Genomic DNA, 17,116 nt, shown 5'->3' with positions numbered 1-17,116 from the left:
AATTCCTCAAAATTGCTTTGGGGAGGAAAAAGTACATGCAACCCAGTCTAAACACACCAGAGAAAGCCCTCTGAAAGAGAACATTTATCCTTGAAAGACAGAAAGCATTAGTCACTTCTAACTTTATGAATGTACCATGTGATTGCCCTTTTGTAAATTTAGGATTAAAGTATTTCCCTAACATGGGCACAATTTATACTAATTCCAAATCCCTTTTTCCAGCTTCGAGTTTTCAAGCTGGCAAAGTCTTGGCCCACATTGAACATGCTGATAAAGATCATTGGCAACTCAGTGGGGGCTCTGGGAAACTTGACCGTGGTGCTGGCCATCATTGTCTTCATCTTCGCTGTGGTCGGGATGCAGCTCTTTGGGAAGAACTACAAAGAATGTGTCTGCAAGATCAATGAAAAATGTGTGCTTCCACGCTGGCACATGTATGACTTCTTCCACTCTTTCCTGATTGTGTTCCGTGTTCTGTGTGGAGAGTGGATAGAGACCATGTGGGACTGTATGGAAGTTGCAGGTCAAGCCATGTGCCTTACTGTCTTCATGATGGTCATGGTGATTGGAAACTTAGTGGTATGTATGCAGCAAAAATCTCTCACATGAACTCGAGGTGTGGTGCAACAAGAATAGAGAATTGTTTTTACTACTTCTCGCTAATTCATGCTATTCTGATGAAACATTCTTGCCTGATTAGACCTTTCACTTCATTGTTGAAATAAGAGGATTAAGTCTATTCCATTTTTCTACCTTTATTTGGTTGGATGTACAACCAGCAATAATAATAAGCATAATTAAATGTAAAATTACTACCTTTCATATGGTTCTGCAGTGCACACAAGCTGCTCAATAATAGTAATAATGTAATAATAATAATAATAATAATGAGCAGTTTATATGCATTTAAACTCCATATGAATGACTGATATTTTACCCAATTTGATTTTGGCACCTTAAATTTTAGAAGGGAGGGTCTGAGGCTACCAAAAAACCAAACTTTTTTTGCATGGGAACAAAGCATCGCAAAGATTGCAGTCTTACAATGAAAATAGGCTCGACTTTTTATTTCTCCCATATTTCCATTGTTTTTTCCATTTTTTTTTGTTTCTACTGTACTTAAGGGAGTTGACCCAACAAAAAGCTCCTATTAAAGAATAATTTATAGTTAAGTTCAAAGGCTTAGCCCTATCCGGGAGTTCCCACCGGCCTTATTTTTAACCCTGTAACTCAGGATAGACAAATGGTAACATATGGGGAGGAGGTAAAAGGAAGAGGGGGATTTGTTTTATATAAAACTGACATAATATTTAACATGGAGGCCCAATCATGTTTTTTTCCTTTATGTTAAGATGAATTTGTGAACTATTTCTCTATTAAAGGTACTGAATCTATTCCTGGCTTTGCTGCTGAGCTCATTTAGTGCAGACAACCTTGCTGCTTCAGATGATGATAATGAAATGAATAATCTCCAGATCGCTATGGGAAGGATGCATTATGGAATAGATATTGCAAAAAAAGAGATACGAGAATTTTTCCAAAAAGCTTTTGTTAAAAAACAAAAGGCTTTAGATGAGATCAAACCACTTGATGATCTAAACAAAAAAGACGGCTGCATGGCCAATCACACGGGAGAAATAGGAAAAGAATATGAGTACCTCAAAAATGGGAATGGAACTACCAGTGGAATAGGAAGTAGTGTGGAAAAGTACATAATTGATGAAAGTGATTATATGTCATTTATAAACAACCCCAGTCTCACTGTGACGGTTCCAATTGCTGTTGGTGAATCTGACTTTGAAAATTTAAACACAGAAGACTTCAGTAGTGAATCGGATCTGGAAGAAAGCAAAGAGGTAAGACTTTATAGAGATCTGCAGAAATGTGGTGTTATACGTTCACCAAAAATATATTTACAACCATACGAATGAGGAAAGGTACATTGCTAAGGGCACACAAGGGTTTTTTTGTTTTAAAAAAAACACTGCCTACAGCATAGTGCCGCTATCGTACTGGGGTTCCAGGGTGTTGCTCTGGTAGCCGCCATGATCTGCTGACCACTCTAGCTAGCTATTTTTCAGGATTCCAAAAGTCCTAAGTAGTTTGGGAATATAAAAGTCCATCACCAACAGCTAACCCAGCAGCCATTCCATTCCTTGCAGAGCCAAGACTAGAACCCAGAAAGCTGTGTTGTTTGGGAGCGGACTGTGTCCAAATACTGTGTTGTTGGTAATCTTGCCTTAGCATTTGATGTTGAGTGAAGTTTAAGTCACAAACCTCAGTTATCTCATCTGTAAAATAGAAATTAAGCCTGTGAGCCTCAGGTGAGACATGGACTGTGTCCAACCTGATTTGCTTGTATCTAACCCAGTGCTTAGTAGAGTGCTTGGTACATAATAGTAAGTGCATAACAAATACCTTTTTTTAAAAAAAATAAAAAAGCACTCAACCAATAACACCATTATCAGTAGGGATGGAACAGCATATAGAGATTAAGACAAAGGCTTCCGGACACAATACACTTGTAACGGTCATTAAAGAGAAAATGACCTCATTCCTTTCAACAGTCAGTCGTATTTATTGAGTGCTTAGTGTGTGCAGAGCCCTGTACTAAGCACTTGGGAGGAGTACAATATAACAGTGTAACAGACACCTTCCTTGTGTACAAGAAGCTTAGTTTTTCTCTGTTCCTAAGGTGCCTATTTATATGTTCAAGCTCAAGGTATGTTCGTGTAATTAGAAAAGACAATTTCTTCTATTCAGAGTCAGAGCAGCTTTTAAAAAAACAATAAACCAGGTAGTTCTTTCTACCTCCAATGACCTCGCAAGCTTAGTTGAGGGAGGGGAGGAGGGGAAGAGAAGAGGAAGAAGGGGAAGGAATTATGACAACTGCCACAGAAGAAAGCTGAATAACTTTGGCTCACCTAAAACAGAGCAGTGCAGTGGGGACAGCTGTATGCTAAGCAACAGCAGCTATAGAAGTGAGGGGGTGTGGAATAACAGCCATCTGCTTCCCTGTTGCTGCCTCACCCACTTAGGACAGAACTGAACATAGAGTTTGGCCCAGGAAATACCTGCCTCAATCACAGGGATTAGCAAATTACTACTAGACTACAGACTGAATAGACTGAGTTTAGCCCACTACGTTTATGTATTTTGGCTAATGTCATTTGTTCAGATGACCCTAATCCCTGCCTACAAAGAGCATGAGTAGTTCCAGCCACATGGTATGACTATATATAGGCATATATCACTGCCTGAATACATTCCAGGAGTGCTCAGAAGTAGCTCTCCTTCCATTACTGTGTGGCTGGCACACAGAGGCTCTTATTTATTTTTATGCTGCCGCAAAACAGAGCTATACATTATTCTTATTCTCCCCAACAGAAACATTTTGTAACTCTCAAAAATGCAGTGCTTTAGTGTTTTTCTGGAATTTTCTTTGCATGTATACAGAAGCTTAATGACAGTAGCTCATCGGAAGGCAGCACTATAGATATTGGTCTCCCTGAAGAAGAACAACCTGTGGCTGAGCCTGAAGATGCTGAGGAACCAGAGGCCTGTTTTACTGAAGGTAAATGATAAAAAGCTTTCTAGTCTGTGAAAATTCAAAGGAAATGAAGCTCTAAGCACTTAGTGTGGTGTTTCTGCACAGAGTAGGTGTTCAAATACTATAAATTAATTTATGCTCATTTTTATGCTATTTATACATCATATTGCAAAAATAGAAGTTTGAATCATTTCAAATTAATTTAAAAGCACTGTAAAAAAGTATGAATATTTATCAAAGTGGAAAATCAAAAATAAAGGGTGATAACTGGGGTAGAGCAAGAAAGTACAAGTGTACTAATCCCACGAGGGCCACCCCAGCATAGCTTTCGAGTTTTTATCTGCTTGCCAATGTAAATTAAAATAATATTTATTGAGCACTTACTGTGTTTGGAGCACTGTGCTAAACGGTTGGAAGAGTACAGTATAACAGAGTTGGTAGGCATATTCCCTGCCCATAATGAGCTTAGTGACTAGAATAAAACAACTTTTACTTACCTGACCTTTGAACATTTGACTTTTAGGCTGTGTACGAAGATTCAAATGCTGTCAAGTCAGTGTGGAATCAGGAAAAGGAAAGCACTGGTGGAATTTGAGGAAAACATGCTTCAAAATAGTTGAACATAACTGGTTTGAGACCTTCATTGTCTTCATGATTCTCCTCAGTAGTGGTGCTCTGGTGAGTGAAGCATTTAGCCACAGTTATAGTTCAAAAGAAAAAAAAACCTAATATCTTAGTCAGTTGTATCTTAAAAGCATTTTCTCTGGTCCTAGCTCTACCTATTCCATTTGAAAGTATGTTGATTCTCTTCAACATGCTGAATTAGGGACACACCTAATTGTAACATCAAAATTGAAGTCCAAGAATCACCATTTTATTACACACAACTACAAGTTTAATAAAAATCTCCACGAGGGGTTGCGAAAGCTAATTAGAAAAAAAAAAAACTGGTCTTCAAGATGTAAATAGTTTTTTGAACTATTGAACACATACACAAATAACAATTGATAATAATAATAATGATGGTATTTGTTAAGCGCCTACTATGTGCCAAGCACTGTTCTAAGCACTGGGTTAGGTACAAGGCTATCAGGCTGTCCCACGTGGGGCTCACAGTCTTAATCCCCATTTAACAGATGAGGTAACTGATGCACACAGAAATTAAGTGATTTACCCAAAGACACAGAGTTGACAAGTGGCGGAGCGGGGATTAGAACCCACGATCTCTGAATTCCAAGCCAGTGCTCTTTCCACGAAGCGACGCTGCATAGTAGCATGGCATATGGAGGTCCAAAATATAATTCAAAACTCTGCTTTAAGGGTTGAAGCTAGGCAGATTTGAGAGCGAGCCAGAGTGTGTGGCAGCTGTTAGCCGCTGGCTGGGATCTTCCGCTTGCGTGTTTCCCCCTGCAATGCCCCCCAAAAGCAATACATATTCATATTAAGTGAGGCACAAGCCCCATCCTTCAGCATCCCCAGTCTTGCTCTCATCCTTTCTGTAAGATAACTAAAACTAAATGCACTGGGATCTCATTGAACCAATTCACTACCATGCTCAATATTGTTTCCTAATTTTCAAGTTCTGAGGCTGCCAACCTTCCAGGGAAACTCAAAGGTGAGAACAGGATTTGATTGCCCAGTTTGTGGTTTGCTGGGCAAGCTAAGCTTGCAGGCTAAGCTTGAGCAGAGAGGATGGTCATGGAAGAAGAGGGCTTGCTCTGGGCTGACAATCAGTATGGAGACTAAACACCAAAAACCTCAATACCATAGTTCCTCCTCCAGGATCGCTGACATTCCCAGATCATCCCAAGCCTTAAATTAGTAGTGATATCAACTTCATCAGCCCCGAGTAGATAAAAAATAAAGAGCAAATAGAACGTATTCAAATTTCTTCTCCATTTTATTATGGGGATTGTGCTGATGGCCAATTAAGTGGCCAAACCACAAACCGGGCAATCAAATCCTGTTCTCACCTTTGAGTTTCCCTGGAAGTTTGGCAGCATCAGAACTTGAAAATTAGGAAACAATATTGAGCATGGTAGTGAATTGGTTCAGTGAGACCCCAGTGCATTTACTTTTAGTTATCTTACAGAAGGGATGAGAGCAAGACTCAGAAACATTGTAGGTACAAGCAGTATGGCCTAATGGAAGGAGCATGGGCCCAAATATCAGAGGGACCTTGGATCTAACCCCAGCTCTGCCACTTGCCTGCTATGGGACCTTGTTATTTAAACACTTCCTGTGTGCCAGGCTCTATACTAAGTACTGGGGTAGATATGAGCTAATCAGGTTGGACACAGTCCATTTCAAATGAGGCTCAACATCTTTATCCTCATTTTACTGATAATGGTAGAGCATGAGCCTGGAAGTAAGAAGGATCTGGGTTCTAGCCCCAGCTCTACCACTTGTCTGCTGTGGCACCTTGGGCCAGTCACTTAAATTCTCTGTGCTCCTTACCTTATCAGTAAAATGGGGATTAAGACCACCAGATTATCTTGTATCCATCCCAGTGCTTAGTACCATGCCTGACACATAGTAATCATTAACAAATACCATTAAAAGAACAAAAAACAAACAAAAAAATCTGAGGCCCAAAGTAGTTAAGTGACTTGCCCAGGATCACACAGAAGACGAGTGGGCAGGATTGAACTGGGTCCTTCTGATTCCCAGGCCCGTGCTCTTTCCACTAGGCCACGCTACTTCTCTGGGTCTCAGTTTCCTCCTGTGTAAAATGTTCTCCCTCCTACTTAGTCTGTGGGCCCCATGTGGGACAGGGACTGTGTCCAACCTGATTAACTTGTATCTACCAGTGCTTAGAACAGTGCATGACACATAGTAAGCACCTAAATACCACAATTGTTATTACTCTTTTGCCAACCATTTGGAGATTATTGGATTGAAGCCCTTACAATCACCAAATATAGAAACACCTCTCACTGACTCCCATCTTGATAGTTTTTTTTAACTGAGCCACATGAAAGCTGTAAAGAAATGGTGAATCAGAAATTCTTCCCAGACAGCAATAACTGGAGAAGTATTTCTGTTTCTAACAGCTGAGCTATTTAAGTGCTTACTGTGCACCACGTGCTGTCCAAGTGCTGGGGTAAATACACGATCATTAGATCAGACACCAACCCTGTCCCACACAGTCCCTGGCTCACAGTTTAAACTGGATGGAGAATAGGTATTTAATCCCCAATTTACAGATGAGGAAACGGAGGCACAGAGAAGTTAAAGTGACTTGCCCAAGCCCATTGGTGACAAACCTGGGATTAGGACCCAAATCCTCTGTCTCCCAGGCCCCTGTTCTTTTGCCTAGGCCATGCTGCCTCCTCATAGTCTAATGCTTACTACTAATAGGTTGGAAGTCATAAATAAAGATTTCTTGGACAATAATCAAATCATTTAATTTACAGGCTTTTGAAGATATATATATTGAGCAACGAAAAACCATCAAAACTATGCTTGAATATGCTGATAAAGTTTTCACTTACATCTTTATTCTGGAGATGCTTCTTAAATGGGTGGCATATGGCTATCAGGCCTATTTTACAAATGCCTGGTGTTGGTTAGACTTCTTGATTGTTGATGTAAGTATCTGCAAATTAGTCCTCAACAGTATATTTGTTGGTCATTTAAAGACTTACTCTTGATTATAAGGTTTGGAGAATTGCTGTGTTACAAGAGGAGGTAGAGGGCCTACTAAACAAGATGGGAATCAAGGAAAAGGATCAAGGATCAAGGAAAAGTTATTCTTGGGAAGAAGCTGACTAGTTTAGCCTAGTTTAATACATAGGTTTTGAAGTGTGTGTGTGTGTGGGGGGGTAATAGTATTTGTTAAGCACTTACTAAGTTTGAGATACTACACTAAACGCTGTGGTAGAGACAAGCTAATCAGGTTGGACACAATCCACATCCCCCATGGGGCCTGGCTTCTAATCCGTATTCGCCAGTTGCTGTGTGACCTTGGCCAAATCACTTAACTTCTCTGTGACTCTTACCTCATTTGTAAAATGAGGATTAAGACTGTGGGGCACGGGACTGTGTCCAACCTGATTAGCTTGACTCTTACCCCAGAGCTTATTAGAGTGGCTGGCACAGAGTAAGAGGGTAGAGTCATTTACACTGTATATGCTTGATGATAATGTAAATAAAGCTTTAAAAGATGCTATTAATTCAGCAATACCCTGGTCCAATGTGGCATCAGCAGATCATAAAATCTCTAAAGTTGAGGGCCATCTGCCCAACTTTACGTTATTCCGATTTCAACAGAGTTCATTCAGAGTTTGTTTTAAAAAACCAGTAGATGAAAATATCCATGGTTATCTTTACAGCTGATTATTAGTTCTATAGAGGAGCTTTATTTTTATAATGTACTTTTTATTTTTAGGAAAACTTTTCATAACCACTTATTATTTCTAATGACTAATACATCAGGTACGGGAAATTATATTTTCATCAGTGGAGTTAGATATTTTTTTTCTTTCCCTGAAATGCCTTTCCTAAACTTGGAAAAGATTCCTGAAGATAGCCACTCATGATTCCACTTGAATGAGAAATGTTGCTTTTCTTTTCTTGTGTAGGTGTCCTTGGTTAGTTTAACAGCGAACGCCTTGGGCTATTCAGAACTCGGTGCCATTAAATCTCTAAGGACTCTGAGAGCCCTGAGACCTCTGAGAGCCTTATCGCGATTTGAAGGGATGAGGGTAAGACAAAATGAAAGAACCCGAAATAGTGCATGCAATGGAAAGAAACTCTGCATGCCAAATGGAATGGCAAATCTTTGCAAAAAGGCTATACTCTTCTTGATTGCATATTCACCGAGAGATATGCAAAGAGACCTTATCACCTCAGCTTACATACCAATACAATATTCACATATACCCTGGCCTTATTCAGGGAGCCTATGCTCTTAGCCACTCGGAAGTTTTTCAGAACACATTAGTTTAACCACTTTTATCACCTTTGCCAATGATGAATTAAATAGCAAGCCTATTTTAATTAAAAGGTGACTTTCTAATTTTCACTGGAAAGATTCTTTATATAGCAACGATCTGAAAATGATTTCCCTAAACACCAGTTCGGAATTTGTGTTTCCATAAACTCATTTTATTAGTTGACTTTTTTAATGAAGTAAACCAAATTATGAAATCAAGCTTAAGAAATATTTTTTCTTGATTTTTTTTTTTACATATTGTAAAATTGGCTCAAGTTAATCACAGCTAAAGCTTGTTACCCAACATTATACCCACATTTAGATACTTCTTTTGAATTGGAAAAGCAAATGTATTTTAATATATTTGAAAATAAAATATCACCAGGCACTACAATTTGATTGCAAGGGCATTACAACCCTCTATGATTTGCATTTTTACTTTTATAGCATAATGCCACAATATATATTCATGGACATTAAATTGAAAAAAAACCCAAAAAACAACAAAACCTGCCTTTTCATATCCAGTGTTTTGATATTTTAAGTAGCGATGCCCCAAACTACCAATAAATATGACTAGGAAGTAAAATAATACATTTCACTTTAAACTGGCAAATATTTGGATATATCCCTACATCACAATGTGTAGATTAAAACTTGCTAGAAAATTGAGATTTGAGGATGTTCAGTTCCATTTAGGTCCATTTGTACATTTGTCCTTAAAGCAAACCACTGCACTAACTGTGAAATTGTACATCAAATGTAAGAATTCGGTCATACTCTTTTGCTGAGATAGTTTGGTCATATCAAAGCATGTGTTTGTACATTACATTACTGAACAAAGCACGTTATTTATACATTGCTTAATTTCCGCATTACAAAAGAGGAGACAGAAAATAGTCTTTATAAATGATCATTCGTATTGCACTTTGAGTTCTGCATGTTTTATGCACATTTATGGCTGACAGCTTTAAACATTTACTGTATTTCAAATTTCCAGTCCAAACTTTTCAACATGTAAAAGTGAACAATTTGTGTTTATTTAATTTCCTAATCCAGGAAATCTGTTAAAAATAAATGCCTTAATTTTCAAAAATAATCTGGACTTCATTAGTAGGGAAAACTGACAGCATCATATACAAATAACACCAAATGTTCTGTCATAACAGATTCCTAATAACAAACTATATATTTCTATTTTATATAGGATAATCTTTCTCCAACTTGGATGGGGTGGAGCGCTGGTTCCTCCCCTCAGCCCTTTATTATGGGTACTGTATTTCCCCTTTTGCTACCTTTAATCCTTTCACTGTTAATGTCTAGTGGGGTGGTGGGGGGTGGCGGGGAGAGGGAAGTGTTATAATTATAGTGTCATGGTAGCAACACTATAGCATTTCCATTTTAATTCCCACTTTTCTCAAAACCCTACCTTGTGGGCTTTAATTTTCTCAGGCCCAATGGATAGTCTTCTTAATGGATAATCTAATCAAAATCTATTTGACCACATTTAAAAAAAATACATTCTGATAACCTTTTGGGGTGGGGAAGCATTCACATAATTCATTGGGAGATTTTAAAATTCAAATTTGCCTACACCGAATTAAGACGGTGGATTTGAAGTATTGAAAATTAATTACTTAGTATAAGCAATTGATTTGGGGCCTTGCTAGTTTAAGTGACACCCATGTGCAATGTTCCAGATTTCACTGGAACCAGTAATGAATCTGTGATTGTTTTCATTCTTTGTTAAGTGTGTGTCTGTTTTGGAGGTTTGTCTGTAAAATTCACCAAACAGGTAAGACAATATAGACAGGTCATTGTGAGCGTATGCAGACTATATGTTGAGAAAGCAAGCAAACGTATTAAATAAGAAAAAAATCTATTCCTTTTGGGATATTTGAGAAGGAGGGAAGCTATATAAATTAAAAGTTGGAGAACAAAAGGAGGACTTTTTTTTAAAATAAAGCAATATGCATCCTGAAAACTTTTGGCATCCAGTTAGTCTTTTCTGACTAGGGAGATGCATGAGATTTCCATGGGTCCCAGGTTAGCAGACACAGTCTTTGTAGCATGGGCACCTTTAAAAAAAAAATAAATCCCAAGTTTTCCAGCTTTAGGACTATTCTGCCTGAACTAGCTATCCCATCTTTCACTCACTCCTAAGATGCCCTTACACCCTTGAAATATTTACGCTACCACATCCCCCTTGAGCACACTTAGAATATTTAGGTTTTGCCCCATAGTATTCAAGGATTTGCAATATGGGCAGCCCAGAATGCTGGCAGAGATGTGTAGACATCTCCATCTTCCCACTCTACCAGTCACCGCATGGAAAGGGAAAGGCATGCAAATAATGTTGGTATTTGTTTGTTAAGCGCTTACTATGTGCAGAGCACTGTTCTAAGCACTGGGGTAGATACAGGATCATCAGGTCATCCCACGTGAGGCTCACAGTTAATCCCTATTTTACAGATGAGGTAACTGAGGCACAGAGAAGTGAAATGACTTGCCCACAGTCACACAGCTGACAGGTGGCAGAGCCAGGATTCGAACCCTTGACCTCTGACTCCCAAGCCCAGGCTCTTTCCACTGAGCCATCGCTGCTTCTCCAACCTAAGATGGTATCCTAATAGCCTAGATTTTAAAAGAGAAATAGACTGCCTAAATATAAAACACTGTCGATTAATTCTGGGTTTTAGAAAGTAAAATAAATATTTTAGTAGTCACAACCGCTATCTTATCTTGTGAGTCTAAGGGGTCCCTACGGACTGAAGAGTCAATCACTGGTATTTATTGAGCACTTACTGTGTACAGAGTCCGGGATAACACAACCCCACAGTGCCCTCTGCAACAAAAACTTTGGGGAGTCCTCACCAGGAGGAGAGGGAGCCCCTATGGTGCAGAGCCTTGGGAAATTTCCCCAGTGGCCTCAATCAATCACTTGCATTTATTGAGCACTTAATGTATGCAGAGCACTGTACCGAGAGCTTGGTGGAGTACAATAGAACAGACACATTCCCTGCTCACAATAAGTTTACAATCCAGAGGACCACAGTCTCTGTAGTAGAGATGGTGCTCCATGAAAACTATCAAAAATCTTTATTTAGGGTTTGGATCTTTGTGTATGTGTAATTGAGGAATTTGTCATGCAAAGGGAGAGTGGCTTTTCAAATAAAGAGTTTTAAAAGAAAAAGAACCATTTGGTTGTTTTGTTGCTCCATACATTTCTAAAATTAGGAGAAACAGAGCTTTCTGGAATAATAATAATAATAATGGTGGTATTTATTAAGCGCTTACTATGTGCAAAGCACTGTTCTCAGCGCTGGGGGGATACAGGGTGATTAGGTTGTCCCATTCTGGAAAAAATATAGAATAAAAGTCTAGTTAATATAAAATTAAAGCTACTCCTCCTGATTGTAGGCTTGTGGGCAGAGAAGGTATCTACCAACGGTAGTATCCACCCAAGTGCTTAGTACAGTGTTCTGCACACAGTAAGCACTCAATACCATTGATTGGTTTTTTTATTGCAAAAGACTAAAAATTAGCTAAATATTATGCTTGTCAGCAAAATCGAATGTGTGACATAAGGGATGAAATATGACATCTATTCCAATCTCATGAAGCCCATAAAGATTTCTTACTGTATGATTTTGGGGATTCAGTCTATCCTCCCTCAGAGCCAGGTCTGTAAAAACCTGTGCACCCCTAAAATGGAATGTGGTCAAAGCACTTGGGGGAGGAACCAGCAGCCTCTCTGAGCAAAGAGAGGTTCTTCCAAGGGGCAGCAGAAGCCACCCCTCTCCCAGAAGGGATCTGGAAGCCGTGCAACCACGGAGAGGGAGTCTTTTTTTGTCGCCCTCTTCCCCCTTGCCATGCACGTGCCTGAATGAAAAGATGAACAAAGGGTGGGAAGAGAGCCTAGTCTTTCTCCCCTTCACATCCAAGAGAATGTGCCCTTCTTGACATAAAGATGGGAACCAGACTGTGTCTTACAGCTGATGCCAGGGGGTAATTGGCTTTGTATGGCTTTCCTTGCCCAGTCAGATTTAACATTCATGCTGAGCTATGCCCAGAGGTGGCAGCAGGATGTGGGGCCTGGTAAATCCTGAAATGCTCATTGTTCACTGGAAGGATGGGCTCCCATCTTGGTTTCCTAAGCAGGTTCTATATTTGTTTCTAGTGTACGACCTCAAAACCACTCATTTGATCTCTATGTGCTATCTCCCTAAAGGCTGACTTGGCCTTGCAAAGTTTCTGGCTAGAAATGGAAATTTCCAACAGGCTCAACCCTTATGTTCTTGCCTGGGAGAGCTCACGGTGTTATACCATAGAGTTACGATAACCAGCAGTGGGGGCTGGGGGCAGGGGGAAGGGGTACACTTAGACTACAGTTATTCATATATGTTAATTTAGGTTCAACTCCTAAGGATCCCAAAGAGGATCTCCAATTAATAGTCCTGCTTTACTGTCATTTTAATGTGACTTACAGAGCTAATGTGCACAATAAAACTGTATATATTATAAAATCACACACACACACCCCACTCCCCCACACACCCTGGCCATATACCTATTTTCTCAGTCCTACTGAGTCTTCCCTGGATAAAAATGAATCCATTTAATGGGTCCCCCTCTCTTCTCAAAATGCCAATGTACTGTATATACTGTATACAACTGTGTATATGTGTGCATTTATATCTGTGTATATACAAATGTACATTCTTTCCCACAAATTGCAGATGGCCAAGGTAAATCCACTGAGTTGACTATCAAGCTTTTCGCCATAGTTAATGATGGTATAAGCTTGTTCTAGGCATGGAATGTGTCTACTGACTCTCTTATACTGTCTCTCCCTAGCATTTAGTAAAGTGATCTGCACACAGTAATTGCTCAACAAATACCATTGATGATATTCAGTGCACACATTCAAGTCAAGCACAGTACTAAGCACTAGGGTAGATGCAAAGAACTCTGATTGGACACAGTCTCTGTCCCACATGGAGCTTGCAATCTAAGAGGGAGAACAGGTATTTAGAAGCAGCGTGGCTCAGTGGAAAGAGCCCGGGCTTGGGAGTCAGAGGTCATGGGTTCGAATCCTAGCTCTGCCACTTGTCAGCTGTGTGACTGTGGGCAAGTCACTTCACTTCTCTGTGCCTCAGTTACCTCATCTGTAAAATGGGGATTAACTGTGAGCCTCATGTGGGACAACCTGATTACCCTGTATCTACTCCAGTGCTTAGAACAGTGCTCTTTACATAGTAAGCGCTTAACAAATACCAACATTATTATTATTAATAAAATCCATTTTACAGATGGGGAATTGAGGCACAGAAAAGTGACTTGCCCAAGGTCACCCAGCTGGGAAGTGGCAGAGGCTTTCTAACCCTGTGTTTTTTACCCTGGACCATGCTGCCTTTCTATCTGTAATTTTATTTTCCTTACCTATTACTATAATGCTATTCTGTCTTTTCCACTGGGCCTTGGGTTTCGGGTATTCCCTTTAGTGTCTATTGTTAAAAACTGTAATCCCATAAGAACTTAACTTGACTAACTCACTGAATCTTCCAGACTTAACTAATTATCTAAACTAGGAAATGTCCTTTCCCAATCCTTCCAATATTTGCTCTTTCAGGAAGACTTCTTAATGACCAGTGTAGCTAAGGAAGAAAGAGCATAGTTCTCCATTCTTCAAACTGGAAATGGCTGGTTGAAACATCTCACTTCCCTAGGCAGGTTACACAGGTGTTTTCAGGTACCAAAACAAGTCACACCTCTGGTACGTTCCACTTGGGGACAGAGAAAGAGGTGACTGTTGGAGAAGCAGGGTGGCCTAATGGAAAGACCACAGGACTGGAAGTCGGGATATCTGGGTTTTAATACCCACTCTGCCACTTGCCTGCTGTGTCACCTTGATCAAATCACTTAATTTCTCTATGCCTCAGTTTCCTTAGTGTAAAACTGATATTAAATATTCCCCTTAGACTGTAAACCTCATATGGCACAGGGACTGTTTCTGATCTGATTGAGTTATTATATCTGTCCCAGTGCTTACCATACAGTGCTTAAATACCAAAATTATTATCATTATTATATATTTGGAAGATTCTGCTAGGGTCTTCATCTTTGAAATTCCACTTACTTTAGGACTCTACTTCATGCCATGTACAGAGGCCCACCTAGATACGTTAAGGGTGGCTGCAGTGAGTTGCAAGGGCTAATTTCAGCAAAATTCTTAACAGAGACTTTGAAGTCCTATAGGAGATTCTGAGAAGAATGGAGTTGTTCCATATCTCCTGAATCCCAGACCTACAGTCATGGTGCCTCATATAAGAGTGCAATTACTGCCTATAGCAATCATACTGAGAATTCCTTATCCTTCCACCAAATTTGTTTTGGTGATGTACTCAAATTTTGAAAGAGTTCATTAGGTTGCAAAATCCAAAGTTACTATATAGTGCATCAGCATGCTTAAATAAGCACCTACTTGGATGAGAAAACATTCAGAAAGAGTTCACTTGCAGCTCCATACACTTTCACTGAATGCATATCTTAGTAGATGAAATGGGAAAAATCAAAGTTAAGAGGGGAAGTCAAACCCAGGGTGTAAATTATCTTTACATAATAGGAAAACACTCAGTATATTACTAAAATCCATACTGCAACTGACAACATATGTACCCAGTCTCAAGTACACTGTGGAGCTCCAATTTTTAGAATGCTTACTTAGTCATAACACTAGTATTTCCTGAGCACCCACTAGTAAATTTCACTATACTGAGTGCTTGGGAAATACAAAGTAAAGTAACACATTGCCTGTCCCCAAGGAATTTACATTCTAATGGGGGAGAGAGGTATAAAAATATTTGCCACAAGAGTAGTCAAAAATCAACAGAATAATCAAATGAATAAACATATAAACAACAATTCTGAGGAGAGGTATAACTATATGCATAAGTGCCAGATTTGGCTGAAGGGTTTATTTGAACTAAGGTGCTGGGAAATTAACTGAGGAAGGCTTTTTTGGAGGAAGTGGGATGTTAGGAGAACTTTAAATTTGGAGAGGGCAGTGGTCTGTTGCAGACTGTGGTGAGGGAGGGAATTCCAACCTGGAGGAACAGGGTGAGCAATAAGGTTGACTGGGAGAATCAAATGCACGGTGGAGCTAAAGGGTTGCCTTGGGAAGAAAAAAAGAGAGAAAGTTGGTCTGTGGAAAGTCATGAAGGTTTCTGAACGGTGTTCTCCTTTGGGGTGAAGAAACATAGGAAACCAGTGGAGACTCTTAAGGAAAAGAGAAATGGCCTGAAAAATGCTTCATATAAAGATGATCCATGTGAAATATAGTTTGGAAGACAGAAAGGCTGGAGGCAGGAGACAAGACCATCAGCAAGAAGGCTGATGCAATAGCCATGCCAATAGCCAGACTTTTCACCAAAATGGTTGCAGTTTAAATGGAGAGGAAGGGGTGGATCTAAGAGACTGTGTAGGAAGAAGTAGCAGGATTTGGCAGTAGGTTGAATGATGTCGGGTGTTACAGCTAAAATGTATATGAATTCCTTATGTTCTATGCTTGCCTTGATGGGACAAACGAATTATGTTCATATGGGCCGAACGATGGATATTTTAATTGCCCACTATGTTTCCTATTAAGTGCTTCCTAACTTTTACAAGACAGTAGAAAGGATAAAAAAATTTCACAACGTAGAATCAGGTCTGAAAATGGCCTTGCTAGAATGAGCTTAACCAGGGCTCATAGTGCAGACTGCCTTTATCATTAGTGCTTTCTCGTTGGAGCCAATGTCTCACTATGGAATATTTTTCAGCACAACAATGGGAAAATCTCTTCTGCAAAGCACATCGATGAAAAACTTCTGCTTTGTGACGTTTAAGCCTGTAAGACTCTAGACCGTAAACTCATGTGAGCAGGGAACGTCTACCAAAATGTATGCTCTCAAATAGAAGTCAGTTTAATTTAAAATTAACATCAAAAACCGAGGATGCCAAAAAATGAAAGACAATTTTAAGTTGTTGTTTTTCCCATTAGCAATTAAAGGATCCGGGATACCTTTGAGAGGGAGCATTTGCATTAGGCATCCCTAAAAAAGAATTTCAATTCATATTCAGTCAGTACTGAACTTCTTGTGTGATGCAAAATAATTACACTTTGGAAAGTTAATGCAAATCAATGGTATTAACTGAGCAGTTACTGTGTGCCGAGGAGGAGTGTACTTTGTGCTTGGAAGAAGACACTACAACAAAGTCAGCAGGCACATTCCCTGTCACAAATCTGCAGAAAGCTCCTAAATTCATTTTGAATTTGTTTGCATCAAAAAAGTAATCCATAGGGAAATTAAATATTTGTCGGTGCACTGTGGATGAGGACATATATTCTGGCCAGATTTTTTAACCACTCAATCTCCAAGGGCTCCTTCCCCTCTGCCTTCAAACATGCCCACGTCTCACCCATCCTAAAAAAACCCGCTCTTGACCCCACTTCCCCCTCCAGTTATCGTCCTATCTCCCTACTACCCTTCCTTTCCAAAATCTTAGAACGAGTCGTCTACAATCGATGCCTAGAATTCCTTAACTCCCATTCTCTCCTAGACCCCCTCCAATCTGGCTTCCGTCCCCTC

General features: G+C 39.6%; 1 protein-coding gene and 1 long non-coding RNA gene across 7 annotated transcripts in view; one reads left to right on the top strand and one right to left on the bottom strand.

The window, feature by feature from the left end:
• The window catches only part of SCN1A (sodium voltage-gated channel alpha subunit 1), a 118,974-nt gene that overhangs the window by 86,869 nt on the left and 14,989 nt on the right, over nucleotides 1-17,116 (top strand). For all 6 annotated transcript variants that reach the window (XM_039913051.1, XM_029072105.2, XM_029072103.2 and 3 more), the window contains 6 exons: nucleotides 223-579; nucleotides 1,383-1,856; nucleotides 3,457-3,574; nucleotides 4,074-4,228; nucleotides 6,967-7,140; nucleotides 8,134-8,256. In XM_039913051.1, the coding sequence (XP_039768985.1) occupies nucleotides 223-579; nucleotides 1,383-1,856; nucleotides 3,457-3,574; nucleotides 4,074-4,228; nucleotides 6,967-7,140; nucleotides 8,134-8,256 (1,401 nt within the window). The remainder of the gene's footprint in view (nucleotides 1-222; nucleotides 580-1,382; nucleotides 1,857-3,456; nucleotides 3,575-4,073; nucleotides 4,229-6,966; nucleotides 7,141-8,133; nucleotides 8,257-17,116) is intronic.
• The window catches only part of LOC114814256, a 38,834-nt gene continuing 23,469 nt past the window's right edge, over nucleotides 1,752-17,116 (bottom strand). Inside the window, exons 2-3 of the long non-coding RNA XR_003762019.2 lie at nucleotides 4,048-4,225; nucleotides 1,752-1,838 (exon numbers count right to left, since the gene is read on the bottom strand). This is a non-coding gene — a long non-coding RNA (uncharacterized LOC114814256). The remainder of the gene's footprint in view (nucleotides 1,839-4,047; nucleotides 4,226-17,116) is intronic.

Source organism: Ornithorhynchus anatinus, chromosome 9 (genome assembly GCF_004115215.2).
Source record: "Ornithorhynchus anatinus isolate Pmale09 chromosome 9, mOrnAna1.pri.v4, whole genome shotgun sequence".
Taxonomy (NCBI): domain Eukaryota; kingdom Metazoa; phylum Chordata; class Mammalia; order Monotremata; family Ornithorhynchidae; genus Ornithorhynchus; species Ornithorhynchus anatinus.
Note: the sequence above shows the minus strand (reverse complement) of the source record. Positions and strands in the feature narration are given on the sequence as shown.